The sequence below is a fragment of the Rhinoraja longicauda genome, chromosome 26 (assembly GCF_053455715.1).
Source record: "Rhinoraja longicauda isolate Sanriku21f chromosome 26, sRhiLon1.1, whole genome shotgun sequence".
Lineage (NCBI taxonomy): Eukaryota > Metazoa > Chordata > Chondrichthyes > Rajiformes > Arhynchobatidae > Rhinoraja > Rhinoraja longicauda.
The window spans coordinates 16,889,727-16,913,134 of record NC_135978.1 but is presented as its reverse complement, the minus strand read 5'-3'; the positions used below and the strand labels follow the sequence as shown (position 1 = coordinate 16,913,134).

Sequence of the window (23,408 nt, the reverse complement as noted above, 5' to 3'; positions counted from 1 at the left end):
GCCTGACGTCCTGGGGTAGCTTCTCTCGAAATGCCGCCTCGAACATCATGCACAGCTGATGGTCGCCCACCAAGGTCAGCATTTCCGTCATCAACTCGGACGGCAGCCGCTGCCCCAGCGCTGGTAAATGGAGCAGCCTCAGAGCCCGCTGGTTCTGGCTCCAGCCGAATTTCTTCAGTAGGAGCCTCTTGAGCCCCACGTACTGCTCCGTTTGGGGTGGACTGGTCAGATATTGACTGACCCTCGCCGCCACCTCCGCCTGCAGACAGCTCACGAGGTGGTGGAACTTCTCCAGTTCACTATCCACCTTTTTAATATGGAACTGCGACTCCGCCTGAACAAACCACAGGTGCGGCTGATGGGCCCAGAACGGCAGTAGGTGAACCTCACCCGCGCTCGCTCCCACTTGCGACATTCTGCGTGTTCTTCGCGTTCGGGTCACCAATGTAGTGAGTCCAAAACGAGCGTTATTGTTCAAAGGTCTCTATTCGTAGGTAACCGTAACAAACTGCAACTGCTTACTTTGGACACACACTACTTAACTAGCCAATACAATCTAATCTCATCTCTCCAGCTGGGCGCCAGACACAACTATACCTCGCGCTCCCGCATCTCGTGACTCGTTAGCCCAACTGAGGGTTCGAGACCCCCCCGCTAATCCGTATGTCCCTACATGTGACTGTTTTGCTTCTGCTTCCAGCTTTCACCTTGAACAATTCTTCAACTTTTCTGACATTTTCCACATTAATCTTATTTCAACACAATCCGCTCACAATTCCTCCCTTCCTTTCCCCTCCTCTTTCAGCATTCCATAGGCACACTTACCTCTGTGATGCTCTGGTTTACTCTCCACTGACTCCCACTCCATAGCTTGTGGTCTGCACTACCTCACCCCTGCCCCGCCAGCCAAGAGTCCAAACAGTGCTTCCACATGAAGCAGTGGTATTCTTGCTCTTCTACCAGTTCAATGCACTGCACCTGACGCCCACCACGTGATCTCCAAGGGACGAGACCCTTCTTCAGTCTCGACCTGAAACAGCAACTATCCATGTTCTCCAGAGATGTTGCCTAGCCCACCATAGCAGCCAGGGAAACCCCTCGTGGCCACGGGGAGAATGTACAAACTCCATACAGACAACACGGGTCTCTGGCGTTACAAAGCAGCAACACTACCGCTGCGCAATCTCTGTGCCACTGTGCCGCCCTGTGTAGTTTAAACATTGAAAGTGTATCCACTTCCACAGCTTCCTCTGGCAGCTTGTTCCACATGGCCACCACCCTCTGTGTGAAAAACGTGCCCTCTAGGTCCCCTTTCAATCTCGCCCCCCAATGAAAACCCTTTTAGTTTTCGGCTTTCCTTCCCTGGGATAAAGACCATTCATTACCTGTGACCCTCATGTTTTCATAAACCTCTATAAGGCCCTCAGCTTCGTTCATCTTGGCATCATGTTCAGCATGGATAATGTGGGCTGAAGGGACTGTTCTATGCTTCTATGTATGTAGAGCAATACGATATTGGTTACGATAGCAAAATAACTTTTCTAACTTAGAGAAAAATTGGCTTTTGGCAATTCCCCAAAATGCAATGCTTATATAACACGCGGTCACAGGGCCAACGTGCAAATTCCACGCAGATAGCATTTGAACACTTTTGCGGTATGAGTAAATAGATTCTTGATAAGCAAAGGAGAGATAGGTTACTGTGGGCATAGGGAAGGCAGAGTTGAAATTAAATTGAGATCAACCATGGTTAATAAAGGGTGGTATAAGAAAATAACTGCAGATGCTGGTACAATGTATTCACAAATGCTGGAGTAACTCAGCAGGTCAGGCAGCATCTTGGGAGAGAAGGAATGGGTGACGTTTCGGGTCGAGACTGAAGAAGGGTCTCGGCCTGAAATGTCACCCATTCCTTCTCTTCCGAGATGCTGCCTGGCCTGCTGAGTTACTCCAGCATTTTGTGAATAAATTAATAAAGGGTGGTGCAGGCTCAAAGGGTTGAGTGGCCTTTGGTTTGTACGTTTGTAAAACCACTTTTGAAATCCAGTGCTGGTAAATCCTGGGGCACTAGCGGATTATGTGAGAGGCAGTGTACAGTAGGAAGTTTAATTCCCAAAGACATGATGGTGGGTAGGTTAATTAGCAACTGTAAATTACTCCGTGTGTAGGCTGCGCTCAGTGCAACTGGAGGATGCTGAAGGGGTAGTGAGAGAGTTGTTTACAGAATAATGTGGTGGAATGGAATGGGATTGATTTGGAGCCTTCCACATAGTCAATGGGCCAAAGCCCTCCATTTGTGCCGTATGAAAATATAAAATATAATTAGTGATGTAGGCTTTGGAGATGATCATTGAGACATATAGACAAAAATAGGCTCTTCAGCACACCACTCCACCCTATCCACTCACTTACACTAATACTAGGGCGACATGGTGGCGCAGCGGTAGAGTTGCTGCTTTGCAGCACCAGAGACCTGGGCTTTCTCCAGATGCTCTGGTTTCCTCCCACACTCCAAAGGCGCACATGTTTGTAGGTTAATTGGCTTTGGTACAACTGTAAATTGTGTGTAGGGAAATGCTAGTGTATGGTATACATTAGTACATGGTGCACAGTTTGTTGGTCAGTGCAGACTCGATGGTCCAAAGGGCCTGTTTCTGCGATGTATCACTAAAGTCTAAAAGTCATTTGGATGGGTTTGTAGATAGGAACAGTTTAGAGGGATATGGGGCAGGTGCAAGCAATGGGACTCGCTCAGGTAAACAACAGTCGCCATGGACGACTTGGGCAGAAGAGCCCATTTTCTTGCTGTGACTACAAAAGATTACCAGACCCTGGTCAGACCCACCCGTGCCCTTGGGACACCAGACCCAGGCAACCAGACCACGGGCTCTGTAGGGATGGAGCAAGTTGTGGTTGATTTCATATCTGCTCCAACACTGACCACAAACATCAGCCGCGTAATGGACTTAAAAGGCTGGCAGGGTGGTGAAGCGGTAGTTGCTGCCTCACAGCGTTGCAGCAGCAGAGATCCAGGCTCGACCCTAACTATGGGTGCAGCTTGTGCAGTGTTTGTATATTCTACCCGTGACCACAACGGTTTTGCCTGAGATCTTCAGTTCCCCCCCACAGTCCAAAGACCTACAGGTTTGTAGGTTAATTGGCTTGATTTAAGTAAATTGTTCCTAATATGTGTTGGATGGTGTTAATGTGCGAGCATTGCTGGTGGGTGTGGACTCGGTGGGACGAAGGGCCTGTTTCCGCGCTGTATCTCAATATTTTTTTTAAAGCATTGAATGTCTAAGAATGATCTGCAGCATCTCAGGGATTTGTGGAGGGAACGGTCTCTGCGGAAAGCGGAAAGGGGTTGAGATGGGAAGATGTGGCTAGTGGTTTAATCCCGTTGGAGATGGCGATAATGTCGGAGGATTATGTGACGTATGAGACAGCTGAAGGGGTGAAAGGTGAGGACTAGGGGGACTCTGTCCCTGTTGCGATTGGGGGAAGGGGGGCAAGAACGGAACTGCAGAATAACGAGGTGACCCATGTGAGGGCCTCATCTATGATGGAAGAGGGAAACCCCCGGTCCCTGAAAATGAGATGTCCTGGTATGGAACACCTCACTATGAGCACAGATGGGACATAGACGGATGAACTAGTAGGGGATAGCGTCTTTGCTGGAGGCAGGGAGGGAAGAAGTGTAGTCTAGATAGTTGGAGTCAGTAGGTTAAGAAATGGATATCAATCAATAGTCGATCTCCTCTGATGGAGACGGTGAGATCAAGAAAGAGAAGGGAGGCTTTGGAGATGGTCAGAGTGAATTTGAGTGCAGGATGGAAATTAGTAGTGAAGTTGATGAAGTCCATGAGTTCTGCATGGGTGCAGGAGATAGCACCGATGCAGTTGTCAAAGTAACGGAGATAGAGTTCGGGGATGGGGCCAGTGTACGTCTGGAACAGGGATTGTTCAAGTGCCCTACAAAGAGGCAGACATAGCTGGGGCCAATATGACTGCCCATGATTACGCCTTGGAAGTGGGAGGAGTCGAAGGAGGAATTGTTAAGAGTAAGGACCACGAATGGTTGGTTGTGCGTGAGAGCTAAGGGGTCAGTGGGCGTCTCCCAGTGAAGTCCCCTCGCCTCCCTCCCTCCGCGCACAGTTAGTTTGCCGCTCGTTGTCTCCGGGGAACATGGAGTTGTGGGCTCTCCCCGAGGTGATGCTCAGGGTGTTTGGCGTGTTCCCGGTGCTGGCCGTGTTCTGCACCGTCTTTGCCCTGGCCTTTGACTTGATGAAGAGGAGGAAGAAGTGTGGCAACTACCCTCCCGGGCCCCGGGCCCTGCCTTTCCTCGGCAACCTGCTGCAAGTGGATCTGCACAACCCGCACCTCTCATTCGCAAAGGTAAAGACGGCGAGTGGAGAGGGAGAGAGAGAGGGAGGGAGAGAGAGAGGGAGGGAGAGAGGGAGGGAGAGAGGGAGGGAGAGGGGGAGAGAGAGACAGTGGGGAGGAAGTGGCCGACTCGGTCTGGAGCGATCCCTGCACATTAACAGTATCCTACACTCACTACGGACAATTTACACATACCAAGCTTACAAACTTGTACGTCTTTGGAGTGTGGGAGGAAACCGAAGAGAAAACCCACGCAGGTCACGGGGAGAATGTACAAACTATGAACAGAAGGGTACCCATCGTCGGGATCGAACCCGGGTCTCTGGCGCTGCAAGGCAGCAATTCTACCGCCGCCCCAACATCCAGCGCTGGGCATTGACCAACACTGGAAGGAAAGTCCCCATCTTTCCCCTCCACGGATGTTGTCTGACCTCTGAGTTACTCCAGGACTTTGTTATTTACTCGAGATTCCAGCACCTGCAGTTCCCCCCGTGTATCAGTTTAACACCGCTTCCCAGCCTCTGGCTAAAGTCCACATAGTGACCGGCAGCGGGGAAATCATTTTAAACACCATGAACAGCCTCACATTTCAAAGGAGAACAATTGTGTGTGGCACGTAAATAATCTGGAGTTAATTTTTTTTTTTAAATTAAAAATATTTCTTTGTTTTCATGTACGTTTAAGTGTTTTGGTTCCTAACATCTGATTTTTAAAAAACCCTGAACAATTTAATAGCTTCTAAATGTTTCGAAATGTAGTGAATATAAAAAAAAACTTTGAGTGTTTCGATTGCTGAGGGGAAAGGACTGAAAGTTCAGCGGCCGGTCATTAAATCGACTCAGATTGAGATTGTGTATCGCAGTTTGTTTCCAGTCGGGTCGGGGTTTTTGTCATTGTGGTGAGGCGCAGGTACAACGATAAGTCTAGTGTGTAGCAGCATCACAGGTACAACGATAAGTCTAGTGTGTAGCAGCATCACAGGTACAACGATAAGTCTAGTGTGTAGCAGCATCACAGGTACAACGATAATTCTAGTGTGTAGTAGCATCACAGACACAGACTCAGACAAACATAAAATTAAAAAAACATACACAAGATACATATACCAATTCTAAAAGAAAGAAAACTGCGGGAAGAAAATCATTAGTGGAAAACAGAATAACAACAAGACAAGTGGGTGGTAAAGCAAGAGGCGAGTTCCGTGTCCGAGCTAGGATTATGGTTGTCCAACAGTACAACCCGAGCCGCTCCTGCTCTCCAACTCCACCCCCCCCCCCCCCCCCCCCGTCATAGAAAGATAGGTGCAGGAGTAGGTCATTCTGCCCTTCAAGCCAGCACCGCCGTTCAATATGATCATCGCTGATCATAAAAAAATCAGTATTCCGTTCCTGCTTTTTCCCCATATCCCTTGATACCGTAAGAGCGACATCGAACACTCTCTTGAAAACATCCAGTGAATTGGCGTCCACTGCCTTCTTAAGCAGAGAATTCCACAGATTCACAACTCTCTGGGTGGAAAGGTTTTTCCTCAACTTAGTCCTAAATAGCCTACCCCTTATTCTTAAACTGTATATACAGTGTAGGAAAATAACTGCAGATGCTGGTACAAATCGAAGGTATGAAAAAATGCTGGAGTAACTCAGCAGGTCAGGCAACATATTGGAGAGAGGGAATGGGTGACGTTTCGGGACGAGACCCAAAGGTCTCGACCCGAAACGTCACCCATTCCCTCTCTCATATACATATATATATATATATATATATATATATAAAGTTAAATTTCTGCAGAGTGTGTGTTCGAACAATACAATGGAAACTGCACAACAGAGGGGGCTGGGGAGGAAGGATGGGAGGGAAATGGGCAGAAACAGTTAGAAATAATAAATTCAGAGAAATTAAGCAATGGGGAAACATTTAAAAGTAAAAATAACAACAAAATGTGAGTTGATAAGATGAGATATATTCTGCATTTTGTTGTTTTCATCACACATACTGATCCCCACAACACTGATCACACTGCGAGAGGCACAACCAACTGCGAGGTTTGCTTACTAAAATGGCGGCCGTTCCGCCCCTTTGTGTACGAACTACACTTCAGTATAGGCGATTTCAACGGAGTGGTCCATCTTGTTCCTCTGGTGTTTTTGGTTTAAGATAACAGGATTTGTTGTGCAATACAAAGGCTTCACTTAGAATTCCAAACCTTGGCTGTTAACATTACTTTGTCAATGTACTGAGGTTAAATGGCATAAGGAGATAATTGTGGTGATTATAAAATGTACATGAGGTTTCTTTCATGAACATTCTGGGTGGTGGGGGGGGGGGTCCAGAACAAAGGGCCACAGTTTAAGAATAAGGGGTAGGTCATTTAGAACAGAGATGAGGAAAAGCTTTTTCAGTCAGAGAGTTGTCAATCTGTGGAATTCTCTGCCTCAGAAGGCAGTGGAGGCCAATTCTCTGAATGCATTCAAGAGAGAGCTAGATAGAGCTGTTAAGGACGGCGGAGGCAGGAACGGGGTACTGATTGAGAATGATCAGCCATAATCACATTGAATGGCGGTGCTGGCTCGAAGGGTCGAATGGCCTCCTCCTGCACCTATGGTCTATTGTCTATTAATTAAAGAAAATTACAACTGTTCAGTGAAATGGTGTGCTACCCCATTTAACCAGTTCTTTGTCAGTGTTTCTGCCCTGTAATATCGCCAACAAAAGTAAACTTAAATCAGTAAATTCGGGCATTGATAGAGTTCCTCAAAAGTAGCTTTGATAGTGCCATGGAGATGATCCAATTGCAAAACTCCTGATAAATGAACGGTGGGCTGTGAAACTGTGACAATCATGTTGTTGCATTATTCGCTTGCATGTTAAACATAACAAGTTTGAGGTGGCGCAGACTCCCAACCACGGCATTGGTTTCCTCCGGGTGTTCCAGTTTCCTCCCACACTCCGATGGCTTGCAGTTTTGCAGGATAATTGGACTCTGTAAATTGCCCCTAGTGTAACGGGTGTGGTTGAGAGAAAGTGGAATCACATAGAATTAGTGTGAACGGTCGGCATGAATAGGAGGGCACGTTTCCATGCTGTGTGTCTAAACTAAACGAAATTGTATTTACACTTTCTGAAGCTCTTCATTTTAATCTGGACCATCTTACTGCATGGATGGTAACATCCCGTTACTCACCGAGCTTTAATATCTAGGTCTGGTATAAACCTCTACCTAACTCCAGGTTAATTTCAAGAAATTGTCTTTTGGCAGTTTCAGCTTTCTTGAGATGGTGCATAGATTTAATCTAGTCCGCTGCTCGGGAGGGGGGACAATTAAAGGGAACGCGAAATACCCAGCCTGTACTGTATGACACGGAAACACAAGGAACTGCAGATGTTGGAAACTGGAGCAAAGCACAAAGTGCTGGAGTAACTCAGCGGGTCTGATGGGTGCAGTAAATGACAAAGCTAGATATGAGAAAGAAACAAAAGAGTGTCAAGAGGAGTAAAGGCAGATGGAGGGATTTGGGTGTGTGGGTGGGTGTGAAAGTGGAATAGATCCTTTCCATTGCTAACTTTTGTCACTTACTATTCACCAGCAAATCAACCCCATTCACCTGTATCCACCTATCACTTGCCTGGCTTTGACACCCTTTCACCTCTTAGCCAGCTTTCCTCCCCCCCCCCCCCCCCCACTACAATTAGTCTGAAGAAGGGTCCCGACCCAAAACATCACCTGTCCACTTCCTCCACAGATGCTGCCCGCCCCACTGAGTTATTCCACCACGTTGGATTCTGTACAAAATGTTTGTTACTCTGTCTCAGATTAGGGAGTGGAGAAGTCCCCAGATGAAATCAGTGTCGAAACGATGATTAATACAGAAGGGTATCTATCGGCAATGAGGTCGCATTGTGGCCTGCATTTGCGTTTATCCCTTGTATGCTCCCCGTGTTTCAGCTGTGTAGCCAGGCTTTTGTGGGGCGGCTCGGCATCTGTCCATCCGCGACTGGATAAGTAAGTATAACAGCCGGGGAAGCAATAGCACGAGTAATTCACCTCATTGCTCACGGCATCCCAGCGCTAATGGCAGCATGGGGCACAGAATAAACTAGTGCACTAGTGAGAACTTTGCGACTGTTCTGTATTTGTTCAATGTTGCATTTGGCCTCCGTGAGCGAGTTACAATGACAGCCTCGTGCTTTCTCCGGTCTCCTCCACTTTAAGCTGCGGAAGCAGTACGGCGATGTGATGAGCTTAGACTTTGGGTGGACAAACGTGGTGGTGTTGAGCGGCTACAAGGCCCTGAAAGAGGCGCTGGTGAAGAAATCTGAAGATTTTGCGGACCGGCCAGAACTCCCAGTATATGAAAAGATCTTTAAGCGGTTTGGAGAAGGTGAGTGTGAAGTGGGCTCCAGACACAGTGCTGGGCACCAGGCTCAGAGGGACCAGGAATTGTCAGATTCAACCGTCTGAGTGTCCCGGGAAACGTCTGCCAGAGCACCTTGAGAGGACAGGTGCAGCCTCCATGGGAAGGGGAAACATTACTTAATTGGTGGTGGATGGGGAATGCAGATGGGGAATCCTGGATAAGCCTGATACTTGGAATGCAGGTCCACTGGATAGAAACATGTAAAATAGGTGCAGGAATAGGCCTTTAGGCTTTTCGAGCCAGCACCGTCATTCAATATGATCACTCAAAATCATATCATTCAAAATCAGTAACAACTTCCCGCTTTTTCCCCCATATCCCTTGATTCCGTTAGCCCTAAGAGCTAAATCTAACTCACTGTTGAAAACATCCATTGCTTTCTGTGTCAGGCAATTCCACCGATTCACAACTCTCTGGGTAAAAAAGGTTTTTCCTCATCTCAGTCATAAATGGCCTACCCCTTATTTTTAAACTGTGCCCCCCGGTTCTGAACTCCTCCACCATTGGGAACATTTTTCCTGCATTTAGCATGTCCAACCACTTAAGAATTTTATATGTTTCTATAAGATCCCCTCTCATTCTTCTAAATTCCGGTGAATGGATGAGGCGCAGCCAATGGAGATCCGGCCTAAATTTCCCTATTGTCGTCCTGATTCCATCTCCCAGGTCAACTAAGTCCTGGGACATCTTATAGCCAGTGTTCCCAATAACAGTTTACAACATTATTCTGTTGCCGATGTATTGTCTTTCCGCTGACTGGTTAGCACGCAACAAAAGATTTTCACTGTATCTTGGTAGACGTGACAATAAACTAAACTAAACTAAACTAATCCTGTCCCTCGTAGTTTTTCCCCAATAATTTCTCTACCACTGCTGTGAGACTCACTGGCTGTAATTGCTTGGCTTAATACTTTGGAATAAAGAAACCACATTTGCTGTCACCCAGTCATATGGCACCTCTTGTATGGACTGTAAAGATTTAAAAATCTTTGTCAGGGGGCCAGCAATTATCTCCCCTACCTTACAGAGCAGCCTAGGCTACATCTCAGGTCCAGGAGGGATTTTGAGGTGGAATTGCCAATGCACACTCTTTGGGACCCAACAGGTTGATCAGTGCCACATTCCTATCCACATTTTTTCAAATCTTTTTGTCACTGAAAATCCTATAGATTGCTTAATCCTGTCTCATGGAGCAGAATATTAACACAATTATATGCAATGAGAAAGACGATTGTAGGAATACTGTGACTAAACCCCCACCACAAAGGGAGCCGGCATTATTCCTCCAATTTCCACAGGCTCGAATCTACGGACGGGCTGAAACCAACATGAATGAAACAACATTCTCATGTTCTGTAGGGATGCTGCCTGACCCACTGAGATGCTCCAGCATTGTGTGTCTGTCTATGAATGTAACTATATTCCTGCTACCTCCATCCAGGTATTGTTTTTGCAAAGTATGGTCCCTGGTGGAAAGCGCAGAGAAAATTTGCACTTTTGACGCTGAAAATTTTTGGTCTCGGAAAGAAGTCTCTTGAATTGCGAATTGTGGAAGAGGCTGGATTTTTAAATCAGGCATTTGAAGGTGAACAAGGTGAGTTAATCCTGTGGAAGCCATTGCCTTATTTTTATTGTTGCACTACTTAGAAACATAGAAAATAGGTGCAGGAGTAAACCATTTGGCCCTTTGAGCTATCATCATCAATATGATCATGGCTGATCATCCAAAATCAGTACCCCGTTCCTGCTTTTACCCCATATCCCTTGATTCTGTTAGCCCTCAGAGCTAAATCTAACGCTCTCTTGAAAACATCCAGTGAATTGGCATATTGTGGCAGAGAATTCCACAGATTCACAACTCTGGGTGAAAAAGATTTTCCTCATCTCAGTCCAAAATGGCCTACCCTTTATTCTTAAACTGTGACTTCTGGTTCTGGACTCCCCCAACACGGGGTCATTTTTCCTGCATCTTGCCTGTCCAATCCCTTAAGAATTGTATGTTTCTACACGATCCCCTCTCATCCTTCTAAATTCCAGTGAATACAAGCCCAGTCGACCCATACTTTCATCATATGTCAGTCCCGCCATCCCCGGAATTAACCTGGTGAACCTACGCTGCACTCACTCAATAGTAAGAAAGTCCTTCCTCAAATTAGGAGTCCAAAACTGCACACAATACACCAGGTGTGGTCTCACCAGAGCCCTGTCCAACTGCAGTGAGACCTGCTTGCTCCTAAACTCAAATCCTCTCGCAATGAAAGTCAACATCCCATTAACTTTCTTTCCTGCGGTTAATTTCACACTTCGCTGCAGTCTATTTCTTCACAATTTCTATTGTTTGTATGATCTTAACTTTGGAATTTTTTTAAATTTATTACCACCCTTTTGCTCCACACATCCATTCAGGTAGCCCTTTTGATCCTCGCATCCCGTTAACTTATGCAAACTCAAATATTATCTGTTCGATTATCTTCGGGGATCGTTTTGAGTATCATGACGAATGGTTCCTTGGATTTTTGCACATACTTGAAGAAAGCTTTGTATTGGAAGGTGGATTTTGGGGCCAGGTAAGGCAAGTTGTTCATTTGACAATGTACCACTTGTGGGCAATGTAGTGCTCTGCCGATAGATCAGTCTCAAATGTATTCCAGCTGGTGGTAGTAGAGAGAAAATAATTGAGTAAATATTATAGATGGGTAACTTGCGGCAGAACTGGACGGTTCTGATATAAACAGAGGATGCAAGTTATGTGAAGTTGTTAAGATTGATACTGAGTCCAGAAGTTTGGAATATGTTTGAAAGGAAGTCGAAATGTATGGAAGACAGCAGGTCCTTCTTCAGATATGGGGCCCAAAACTGCAAACAATATTCCAAATGAGGTCTGACCAGTGCCTGACTCGACTTTGCATCCTTGCTTTTATATTCTAGTCCTCTCAAAATGAATGCTAAAATTGCATTTGCCTTCCTTACCACTAACTCAACCTACAAATTAACCTTTTGGGAATCCTGCACCGGCACGCCCAAGTTCCTTTGCACTTCCGATTTCTGAATCCTTTCTTTATTAAGAAATTAGTCTAAACCTTTAAACATTCGACCAAAGTGCATGACCGTAAACTTTGTTACACCACTTCTTTGCCAACCATCTCAACATGTCCAAGTCCTTCTGCAGGACACCACCTGCCTCTCCACCTATCTGTGTATCGTCTGCAAACTTGGCCATAAAGTGATCAATTTCCTTTGGGTTCCAACCTGAAATGTCACCAATGCATATTCTCCAGAGACCCAGTATCTACAGTTTTTTCCCAAAATTTGCGAGGAGGAACTTCTCCCGAAATATTTTCAAGTGATGATAATGGATCAGATATTAGAAAATAAGACCTTAAAGACTGATTGCCATCCAGTGATCTGTTAGAATGGTCGGAAATGCATTGTAGTCATTCTGACAACCCTGTGACAAGCAATGATATAATGATATTGGGATCTGAAATACAACAGATCAATTAGACATTCATCTTAGTAATTGGATTGGGACAACTGGATGTCTGAGCTATAGAGAGCGAAGGAGGGCTCTTTGACCGAGTCCTGATGCAGGGTCTCAAGATGTGTTTGATTTTAAAGGCGAACCAACTATCTCAATATTTGGTGACTCGATTACCTTAGTTCAGTAGCACCTCTGCTGGAGCCAGAGGTTCCGTCACTGGCAATGGCAGCTGCCAACATAGGCTCTACCATGGATCATGACTGGACCGGCCCTGCTGCCGGACAACCAGTCCACACATGGACATAGAGAATGTAAGGGAGGCTTCCCACATTGAGACATCGCTGCACATACAACCCACCGGCCACTCGATTCTCCCGGGTGTCTTGAACAGTTTTTGTGAAACCTCTTGATACTGGACACTGCTCCCAACTTTCCTTGTTCAACGTTCCCACCAGGGTATAGAAACCGATTTGATCCGTTGTTACCACCTGGACGAGACAGTCCAAGGCAGTCACGGCGCCAGGCGGAAGAGGGCTCTGCCCGAGCCGGCTGCCTGCCCCTTGTCCGGGTTTACGTCCGCACCCCGGTGGTTTTAGAAAGGGACTACACGCCGTCCACGGGCACGCTGGGGGATTTCCCGGACCCACTGGGCACCGCGAGGGGTGGACTGTATCCTCAATAAGGATGGCGATATGGTTGTATAGTAGTTTATTCCAAAGATTTGGCATGGGTTTTGTTTTGATTTATTTCATACTGTAAATATTATTGTAAATAATTGATTAAATTATTTTTGGTTAAAGAAAGGCAGCGACTCACCGGGACACCCCACAGCCACCAGTGACGGCTGGGCAGAGAAGGCACCACAGGGCACTGCCTGTCCCATGCGGCAGAACTGACTATAATAAACCCACACCTTCCGTTACATCCTCCCTCACTGCATGACAGTGAAAACTAACTTTTTGTTCATTATTTTAGGAAATCTCAGAGTATTGAGAAAAATGTATTTAATTTCAAATCCTGTCTTTGTATCAGATGACGAATGCCTTGCCCTTTATTCGACACCTCCCGGGCCCACAGCAGAAAATATTTGAAAATCAAAATAAAATCACTCAATTTTTACAAACAATAGTCACAAGGCACAAAGAATCATGGGATCCAGATGATCCCAGGGACTTCATTGATGCTTTCTTTACACAACAGGAGAAGGTAGGTGATGATTACTGGGGTATTCTAGGCACAGTGATTTATTTGGTTGTGTTTCGCATCCTTTCCCATGTCGTTGCCTCCTTGGTGGGGAAGGGACGGTAATTGCAGTGCCCTACACTAGGTAGTGTTTACCTGTACCTCCTTAGATTGTAAGGCCAGAAACAATATCCCAGGTGCAGTCTCACCTGCGCCCTATATAATGAAGCAAAACATCTCTCGTTGTACTCAAATACTCTTTCTATGTCTTTACCTTCTGAATTACTTTGTCTATTTGCATGTTCACTTTCAGAGATTCATCGTGGAGTTTATAGCAGAGAAACAGTCCACGTTGCCAATTGTACAATCTCTTCTGGTCCAATTTCCATGCATTTGGTCCATAATGCATCCATTTCTCTCTGCTGTGGCCTGATTCCCTTCCCTCCCAGAACCCAGTGTTAACTAATCCTGATCCCAAGGACCTTCTTCAAGTCTCCTCTCAAATTGCCTCAAGATCTGAGTTGTCTAATCTTGTGGCTGAAGCCCCATAGGATTTTTTTCCCAGGACTTTCACATCTTCCCCGAGTGTTCTGGCCAGAATTGGATGTTCATATTCAATTGTCATCTTACGAGTGCATTATACCATTTCAAGGCACTTTTAACGCAAGATGACTTACTTTAGCACCCTTCCGATGATCTACCTTTGATTCTGCACCTTAACTCTGGTTCTCTTATTTGCATCATAGACGAAACACATCCCCAACACAAGTTTTCTGGAGTCCAACCTGGTAGGAACATTATGGAGCCTTTTTGGTGCAGGTACAGAGACCACCTCCACCACCCTAAACTGGGCCTTGCTCTTCATGGTGCTCCATCCTGATGTACAGTGTAAGTGTAACAATGTCTCTGCCACATTATCAGGGATGCTCTTGTGTTGATGCAAGATATGGAGGAGCAGTGCAAAAGTATTAAAAGAGGAAGAAGAAGGGTATTAGGGAAGGTATCTGCAAATAGCCTAGAGTTTAAAGATAACAGGCCCTTCAGTCCACCGAGTCTCCACTGACCATTGATCACCTGTTCACACAAGTTGCATGTCATCCCACTTTCGCATCCTATAAATTTTGGGACAATTTTACAGAAGCCAATCAAAGCTGCGCATCTTTGAAATGTGGCAGGAAACCGAAGCACCCGGAGAAAACCCACACGGTCACAGGTAGAAGATACAAACTCCAGAGAGACAGCACCCACAGTCAGGATCAAACCTGGATCGCTGGCGGTGTGAGACAGCAGCACTTCCATTGCGCTACTGTGCTGCCCTCTAGTATTGCAGTTCATATTGTGCCTAAATCACTGATTGCAATGATTCAATTATCAACACCAGGTCTTGTAACCATAAGTCCATGAAAACCCATTATTTAAATTTGCATCCCAATGACATTTGTTTGATCTTATTCTGCATAAATTGGCTCATAGGTTTGTAGGTCATAGGTTGAGGTAGTCACTATAATACCAGAATTTATTTTACCAGGAATGCTTTTGGGGACATTTTGAGGGAGTGACAATGAAAACACCAGTATCTTTGGTGAACTGAAACTCAAAATGAGTTCTTGCTTTGTTCCTGCAGCCCAAGTCCATGAGGAGATTGACAGAATCATTGGGAATGGGAGGAAGCCGAAGTTGGAAGACCGTGAGGAAATGCCATTCACTAATGCAGTTATCCACGAAACCCAACGCTTAGGAAATATTGTTCCAATTTCACTGCCTCATGAAACATACAGAGACACCGAGGTCATGGGTTACACCATTCCCAAGGTACGATCTAGAGCTAATCTTGAATGTTCGACTCCCTCTGTATAGTAGAGGCACAGACCAACAACTCCCCATTGTTCTCCGGTCCTGTTGCTGACTAATTTGTCTCTCCTTAAATGACTTTTAGGGAACAACAATCTTTCCAAACATTACCTCAGCCTTGTATGATGAAGATGTTTGGTTGACTCCACGTGAGTTTAATCCGGGACATTTCCTGAATTCGGACAGGATGTTTGTGAAGCCGGAAGCTTTCATCCCATTCTCTGCAGGTAATGTAGAATTTATAGATTATTGAATGTATTAAAAGAGGTAACTGTGATCATGGATATCCATCTCCATCTTCTGCACTGTGTGATGGGAGTGGGGGGGCTTCCTCCTGGATTTATAAAGTTTAGTTCATCTATAAACTAAAACTCTCGCTAAACCAAAATGGTACAAGATAGTCCGACAATTCTAGGCTCCCGTTGACCCGTGGTCCTATGGAAGAAATTTCATTGAAATCGGTGTTCTATTTTTAAAGTTATTCACATTTTAAGGTTTACAAAAACGCGCATGCGCAGTCGGGGCTCCGTTGATCTGGTACTTACGTAAGATGGCCACCGCATCCGCGCATGCGCAGAACAAACATGTGCACGCCTGCGCAGTTGGGGCCCGTTGATCATGGCCTGGCCACCAGGGCCTGGCGCTGGGCCTGCCCTCGGCGCACCCAGCTCCCCTTTTCTCCCCGGCCGGCTCAGCACCTTCCCCATGCCGCCAAGTCCAGCAGCTGAGCAACAGTGGGAGTGCCACCGCCGTCTGCCACTGTATATCCCCGCACTGGGACGGGACAGGACAGGACTCTCCTCCCTTCCCCCCACCCCTGCTCCACCAATGGCAGCCGCCCGGGCCGGGAGGTGGGTTGGTACGACAACCATGGGTTGCTCCCGGGGGTGGAGGGGGGGGAGGGAGGGGGAGGATTGGAGGAGGGTTGTGGATGGAAGGAGGGGTGGGGGAGTGGGGGAAGAGGAAGTGGTGGAGGAGAGGCATCCCTAGGGGGGAGAGGTGGTGAGGGGCAGAGGTGGGGAGGGGAGATAGGGTTGAGGGGAATTGGGGGAGGAGAGGGTGCTGCACCAATACAGGAGTGGTTTGGTCCCATCGGGTCCACTTGGTCTAGTTAACATCTAAATTTTAGTCAAATGCTAAAATACTTGATGGTCAGCCCAGTGCTGAAAGAACACATTTTATGTTGACATAAAGTGAGCAGAATGAGCATTTGCTTAACATTGATAAAGGCTGGGAGTGCAGTGCTTCTGTGAGAGATTAGGCAGGGTAGGTTAAGGCAGGATAACATTGGGACTCTAGACTGTGGTGGTACTCATTTCTGTGGTGGAGTTGGAGAGGCAGTTGGATGACCTCAGGGCCATCCGAGAATGCGACAGTTTCCTCGACAGGACCTATTGTGAGGCTGTCACGCCAAGGGTCCAGGTCGAGCGAAGGTGGGAGACTGTTTCAGGGGGGAGTGGACGTGGACTACAGGAGACCCCAGTGGCTGTGCCTATTGCAAATAGGTATACCCTCTTGGGAACTGTCGGGGCAGAAGACGTTTCCAGTCCGAGTGGCGGACCTGTTGGCAAGGATACTCGACAGGGGAGACCGAAGTCTGGAAGAGCCGTAGTGGTCGGTGACTCCATAGTCCGAGGGACGGACAGAAGATTCTGTGGCAGCAGGAGGGACTTGAGGATGGTCTGTTGCCTCCCTGGTGCCAGGGTTCAACACATCACAGACCGGCTTCAGAAAATCCTAGTGAGGGAAGGCGATCAACCTGAAGTCGTTGTGCACGTGGGCACGAATGACGTCGGGCGGAAGAGGAAGGAGGTGCTACAGCGGGAGTTTAGAGAGTTGGGGAAAGCACTGAGAAGTAGGACGTCGAAGGTAGTTATCTCTGGACTGCTACCGGTACCTCGTGCTGGTGAGGCCAGGAACAGAGAGATAGAGGGTATGAATTTATGGCTGAGGGGCTGGTGCAGAGAGCAGGGATTTAGATTTCTGGACCACTGGGATCTCTTCTGGGCTAGGGGTGACTTGTACAAAAGGGACGGGTTGCATCTTAACAGCAGGGGACACACATTCTGGCAGGCAGGTTTGCTAGTGTGACACCTGTGGCTTTAAACTAAGTAGTGGGGGGGAGGGGTTAACAAATTGTGAATATGAAGATGAGGTAAAAGGGAATACAGGAGATATTGCAAAAGACTCTCAGAAGAATGGGAACAGAAGTTCTAGAGCGGAAAAGAAATTAAGGGCAGGGCCAATTGTGAACGATGTGAGAGGGGAGGTAAATACAGAAGTTAAAGTGTTGTACTTAAATGCGCGTAGTATAAAAAATAAAGTGGATGAGCTTGAGGCTCAGTTAGTCATGGGCAAGTATGATGTTGTAGGGATCACTGAGACATGGCTACAAGAGGACCAGGGCTGGGAACTGAATATTCAGGGGTATACAACGTATAGAAAAGACAGACAGGTGGGCAGAGGGGGTGGGGTTGCTCTGATGGTAAGGAATGATATTCATTCCCTTGCAAGGGGTGACATAGAATCAGGAGATGTTGAATCAGTATGGATAGAAATGAGAAATTGTAAGGGTAAAAAGACCCTAATGGGAGTTATCTATAGGCCCCCAAACAGTAGCCTCGACCTAGGGTGCAAGTTGAATCAGGAGATAAAATTGGCGTGTCAAAAATGTAATGCTACGGTGGTTATGGGAGATTTCAACATGCAGGTAGACTGGGAAAATCAGGTTGGAAATGGACCCCAGGAAAGAGAGTTTGTAGAGTGCCTTCGAGATGGATTCTTAGAACAGCTTGTACTGGAGCCTACCAGGGAGAAGGCAATTCTGGATTTAGTGTTGTGTAATGATCCTGATCTGATAAGGGGACTAGAGGTAAAAGAACCATTAGGAGGCAGTGATCACAACATGATAAGTTTTACTCTGCAAATGGAAAGGCAGAAGGGAAAATCGGAAGTGTCGGTATTACAGTATAGCAAAGGGGATTACAGAGGCATGAGGCGGGAGCTGGCCAAAATTGATTGGAATGAGGCCCTAGCAGGGAAGACGGTAGAACAGCAATGGCAGGTATTCCTGGGAATAATGCAGAGGTTGCAGGATCAATTTATTCCAAAGAGGTGGAAAGACTCTAAGGGGAGTAAGAGACACCTGTGGCTGACAAGGGAAGTCAGGGACAGCATAAAAATTAAGGAGAGGAAGTATAACATAGCAAAGAAGAGTGGGAAGACAGAGGATTGGGACTCTTTTAAAGAGCAACAAAAGTTAACTAAAAAGGCAATACGGGGAGAAAAGATGAGGTACGAGGGTAAACTAGCGAATAATATAAAGGAGGATAGCAAAAGTTTTTTTAGGTACGTGAAGAGGAAAAAAATAGTCAAGGCAAATGTGGGTCCCTTGAAGACAGAAGCAGGGGAATTTATTATGGGGAACAAAGAAATGGCAGACGAGTTAAACCGTTACTTTGGATCTGTCTTCACTGAGGAAGATACACACAATCTCCCAAATGTTCTAGGGGCCGGAGAACCTAGGGTGATGGAGGAACTGAAGGAAATCCACATTAGGCGGGAAATGGTGTTGGGTAGACTGATGGGACTGAAGGCTGATAAATCCCCAGGGCCTGATGGTCTGCATCCCAGAGTACTTAAGGAGGTGGCTCTAGAAATAGTGGAAGCATTGGAGATCATTTTTCAATGTTCTATAGATTCAGGATCAGTTCCTGTGGATTGGAGGATAGCAAATGTTATCCCACTTTTTAAGAAAGGAGGGAGAGAGAAAACGGGTAATTATAGACCAGTTAGTCTGACATCAGTGGTGGGGAAGATGCTGGAGTCAATTATAAAAGACGAAATTGCTGAGCATTTGGATAGCAGTAACGGGATAATTCCGAGTCAGCATGGATTTACGAAGGGGAAATCATGCTTGACAAATCTACTGGAATTTTTTGAGGATGTAACTAGGAAAATTGACAAGGGAGAGTCAGTGGATGTGGTGTACCTCGACTTTCAGAAAGCCTTCGACAAGGTCCCACATAGGAGATTAGTGGGCAAAATTAGGGCACATGGTATTGGGGGTAGGGTACTGACATGGATAGAAAATTGGTTGACAGACAGAAAGCAAAGAGTGGGGATAAATGGGTCCCTTTCGGAATGGCAGGCAGTGACCAGTGGGGTACCGCAAGGTTCGGTGCTGGGACCCCAGCTATTCACGATATACATTAATGACTTAGACGAAGGGATTAAAAGTACCATTAGCAAATTTGCAGATGATACTAAGTTGGGGGGTAGTGTGAATTGTGAGGAAGATGCAATAAGGCTGCAGGGTGACTTGGACAGGTTGTGTGAGTGGGCGGATACATGGCAGATGCAGTTTAATGTAGATAAGTTGTAGGTTATTCACTTTGGAAGTAAGAATAGAAAGGCAGATTATTATCTGAATGGTGTCAAGTTAGGAGGAGGGGGAGTTCAACGAGATCTGGGTGTCCTAGTGCATCAGTCAATGAAAGGAAGCATGCAGGTTCAGCAGGCAGTGAAGAAAGCCAATGGAATGTTGGCCTTCGTAACAAGAGGAGTTGAGTATAGGAGCAAAGAGGTCCTTCTACAGTTGTACCGGGCCCTGGTGAGACCGCACCTGGAGTACTGTGTGCAGTTTTGGTCTCCAAATTTGAGGAAGGATATTCTTGCTATGGAGGGCGTGCAGCGTAGGTTCACTAGGTTAATTCCCGGAATGGCGGGACTGTCGTATGTTGAAAGGCTGGAGGGATTGGGCTTGTATACACTGGAATTTAGAAGGATGAGGGGGGATCTTATTGAAACATATAAGATAATTAGGGGATTGGACACATTAGAGGCAGATAACATGTTCCCAATGTTGGGGGAGTCCAGAACAAGGGGCCACAGTTTGAGAATAAGGGGTAGGCCATTTAGAACGGAGATGAGGAAGAACTTTTTCAGTCAGAGGGTGGTGAAGGTGTGGAATTCTCTGCCTCAGAAGGCAGTGGAGGCCAGTTCGTTGGATGCTTTCAAGAGAGAGCTGGATAGAGCTCTTAAGGATAGCGGAGTGAGGGGGTATGGGGAGAAGGCAGGAACGGGGTACTGATTGAGAGTGATCAGCCATGATCGCATTGAATGGCGGTGCTGGCTCGAAGGGCTGAATGGCCTACTCCTGCACCTATTGTCTATTGTCTATTGTTCAGTCAGTGTGACTCTGCCAGTGCCTCTCCAGGGTCACTAACCATTCTTGCCCTCACCCCACAGGTCACCGTGTGTGTTTGGGGGAGCAGCTGGCAAAGACGGAACTCTTCATCTTCTTCACATCCTTGCTCCAACACTTCACCTTCTTTCTCCCGGAAAACGAGCCACGGCCAAACTTCAGGGAAGCTAAATATGGAATTACCCTCTGTCCACACCCCTATCGTCTCTGTGCTAAAACCAGATGAGATGTGGGGACATCTCAGATTGGTGCTGCACCACCAACTCAGATATCGCCATTAGGGACAATGTGTACAATGCCCACTTTAGGTTCCAGTGCACTCTTGATGTGACCCACTTCCCCACCTAAATTGAGAACCTTCTTCCACCTCCCCTGTCACCCTGACCTCAAACACACCCTGATACCAAACCTATCACAGTGTCTAGAATTAAATCGTTAAATTTGACCAATTATTCTCAATGTAATATTAATTTGCACGTCGTGTAATTCAGGTGTGTGTTAGCGTAATGGCACAATGGGAGTTGTAATCTTGTATTTAAAAATATATATATATATAAAATAAAGAATGTGCAGCCGTAGTGCAATTGATGATGTGGTCAGATGGCACCTCCAGCCAGAATTAATCTCATTTCAAACAGAGGTGAAGAATGTGTTCCTGGCCTTGTCTACACTGCCTGGAGGATGTGCAAAGTCCACATTTAATCTGAAATAAACATTGTGGCCCCCATCGGCCACTGAACCAACACAAACAGTGACCATAATGATCTGACCCAAGTGCACTGCTCTCCTAATGCAAACGAGTGACCAAACATTTTACAGCTTGTTTAGTGCTCTGGTAATTAGAAGGATCGTCATTTTGCAGGTACAAGCTTTCAAAAACGTTGAATGGAAATTTCAACTGGAATACGTCCTGATTCGGAGAATACAAATATATCGGCAACAGGTTCAGCAACACTTTCATTGTAACGAACTCGGATATAGTAGGGTACAGACGAAGACTCCCGAAATTACCCAAAATGGCGGCGCTGCCCTAGCAGCTGCGGCTCACCTGCGGTCCGTTTGTCTCTGTGTTTTGTTGTTTTTTTGGTCTTAATTGTAGATGTGATGTGGTGTTTTTGTGTTTGTGTACTATGTGTGTATGTGGGGGGGAGGGGGGGAACTGTAAAATTGTAATATGTGTCCCTTCCGAACGGAGACCCGGCCTTTGTTTTCTGGGCCGGGTCTCCGTTCCTGCTGCGGCCTACCATCGGCCCAACTCCTGGAGCTGGCGGCCTCCAGGGCTCCGGTTGGCAGAGCCCGCGGACCGGACTCACCATCAGCGGAGCCGGCCGTCCTCGGAGGCTGCGGGAGCGGCTGCGACTCGCCTTCGGCTCGGGCCGCGTGGATGCCGACATCGGGAGCTCCGGCAGCGTGTTCGCCCGCCCCGGATCGCGGGGCTTGGGTCGGCCCGCCGCGGACATTTCACCATCCGGCGCGGCCTGAAAAAGGCCGCGGGATTTTTCTCTGCTTGACGGGGGCTTCAATGTCGGGAGCCACGACCGCCCAGATGTGCAGCAACAGCGGCAGCGTGTTTGCCCGCCCCGGATCGCGGGATGGGATCGGTCCGCTGCGGACCTTCCACCGGCCGGCGCGGCCTGGAACGTGGCAACGACACCAGCCTGACCGCGGGAGAAGACGGCGGGGGAAGGGAAAAGACATTCTGGCCTTCCATCACAGTGAGGAGGGGACTGGAGGAGACTCACTGTGATGGATGTTTCTTTTTTTTGTGCGTTGGGTGGGGTTGTGTAATTTGTTTGTTTTATTGCTTTTATTATTGGACTGTGGGTGACTAAATTTCGTCCAAAAGGATGACATTTGGGGGCGTGGCTGTGTTCTGCAGCTGCGGCTCACCGGCAGTCTCCGTTTTTTTTGTGTTTTTTTGTCATTGTCGTTGTTAAATGTACGTTTTGTTTTATTTTTAATTCTGTGTATGTGGTGGGGGGGGTGGGGGGAGGGAAACCTTTTTTTCAATCTCCTCCTCAACGGAGATGCGACCTTTACCGTGTCGTATCTCCGTTCGCGCTACGGCCTAGCATCGTGGAGTCGGCGGCCTCCAGCTGGGATCGACCTCGAAGACTCCGGTCGCAAGGCCTGGACTTACCATCTCGGAGGCTTCGGCCGTGGGCCCTGCAGACCGCAACATCGGGAGTTCGCAGGTCCCTGGCTGGCGACCGGCTTTTGAGAGCTCCAGCCGTAGCAGCTTCGACCGCCCCGAAGCGCAAGGTTCGATCAACCCGCCCGCAGGCCCTTCATCGCCCTGCGTGGCTCGGCCGCAGCACTTTACATCGCCCGGTGGGGGCTCAGGCCCTTCATCGGCCTGCTTGGCTCGGCCCTGGGACTTTCCATCGCCCGGTGGGGGCTTCAAGGGGTTGGGAGCCTCGATCGCCTCGTGGCGCCACGGGAGAAGAATGAGGAGGAGATAAGACTTTGCCTTCCATCACAGTGAGGGTATGCCTGGAGCAATCACTGTGATGGCTGTTTTGTGTAAAAAAATGTATCTGTGTGTCTTGTGCTTTTTGATGTCTGCTGCCGGACCCTGACGTGAGGACGCTGGCGTTGAGTATTCGCCGCTTTTCCGTCAGGATAGTTTGTCTGTTTGTTTCTATGTTAATTGTATTTGTAAAGCGCTTTGAGCATGTGATAAGGCGCTATATAAAATAAATATATTATTATTATTATTATTAAATATATCTTGAATCTTGAGAGGACAAAGATACATGGAAAGTGTTGGGTTCAAGACGTGGGGTTACCGGACCCGGGTCAGACCCGCCCGCGCCCCCGGGACCAGAAGGGAAGGACCATGTAGTGGTTGTATCTGCTCCAACACCCACCGCACACAACAGTGCGTCAA

At 47.2% G+C, this 23,408-nt stretch overlaps 1 protein-coding gene across 3 annotated transcripts; it reads left to right on the top strand.

Annotated features, from left to right (window-relative positions):
- On the top strand, positions 1-21,731 carry LOC144606309 (cytochrome P450 2D3-like). Of its 3 annotated transcripts, none has more exons than XM_078422281.1 (9): positions 1-74; positions 8,594-8,762; positions 10,240-10,392; positions 11,205-11,365; positions 13,312-13,485; positions 14,208-14,349; positions 15,086-15,273; positions 15,398-15,539; positions 20,563-21,731. In XM_078422281.1, the coding sequence occupies exons 2-9, from the start codon at positions 8,618-8,620 to the stop codon at positions 20,742-20,744; spliced, it is 1,287 nt and encodes a 428-aa protein (XP_078278407.1). In that variant the 5' UTR covers positions 1-74; positions 8,594-8,617; the 3' UTR covers positions 20,745-21,731. The 3 variants fall into 3 exon arrangements, with proteins under 3 accessions (XP_078278407.1, XP_078278405.1, XP_078278406.1); XM_078422279.1 differs by lacking the exon at positions 1-74 and adding an exon at positions 4,180-4,395; XM_078422280.1 differs by lacking the exons at positions 1-74; positions 13,312-13,485 and adding an exon at positions 4,180-4,395.
- Positions 21,732-23,408: the final 1,677 nt, after the last annotated feature.

Excerpts from the sequence above, each read along its gene's own strand:
- LOC144606309 (XM_078422279.1), top strand. The coding sequence starts at position 4,186 with ATGGAGTTGTGGGCTCTCCCCGAGGTGATGCTCAGGGTGTTTGGCGTG. Across the intron at positions 8,763-10,239 it reads CTTTAAGCGGTTTGGAGAAG|GTATTGTTTTTGCAAAGTAT; the intron begins GTGAGTGTGAAG and ends ACCTCCATCCAG. Across the intron at positions 15,540-20,562 it reads TTTCATCCCATTCTCTGCAG|GTCACCGTGTGTGTTTGGGG; the intron begins GTAATGTAGAAT and ends CTCACCCCACAG.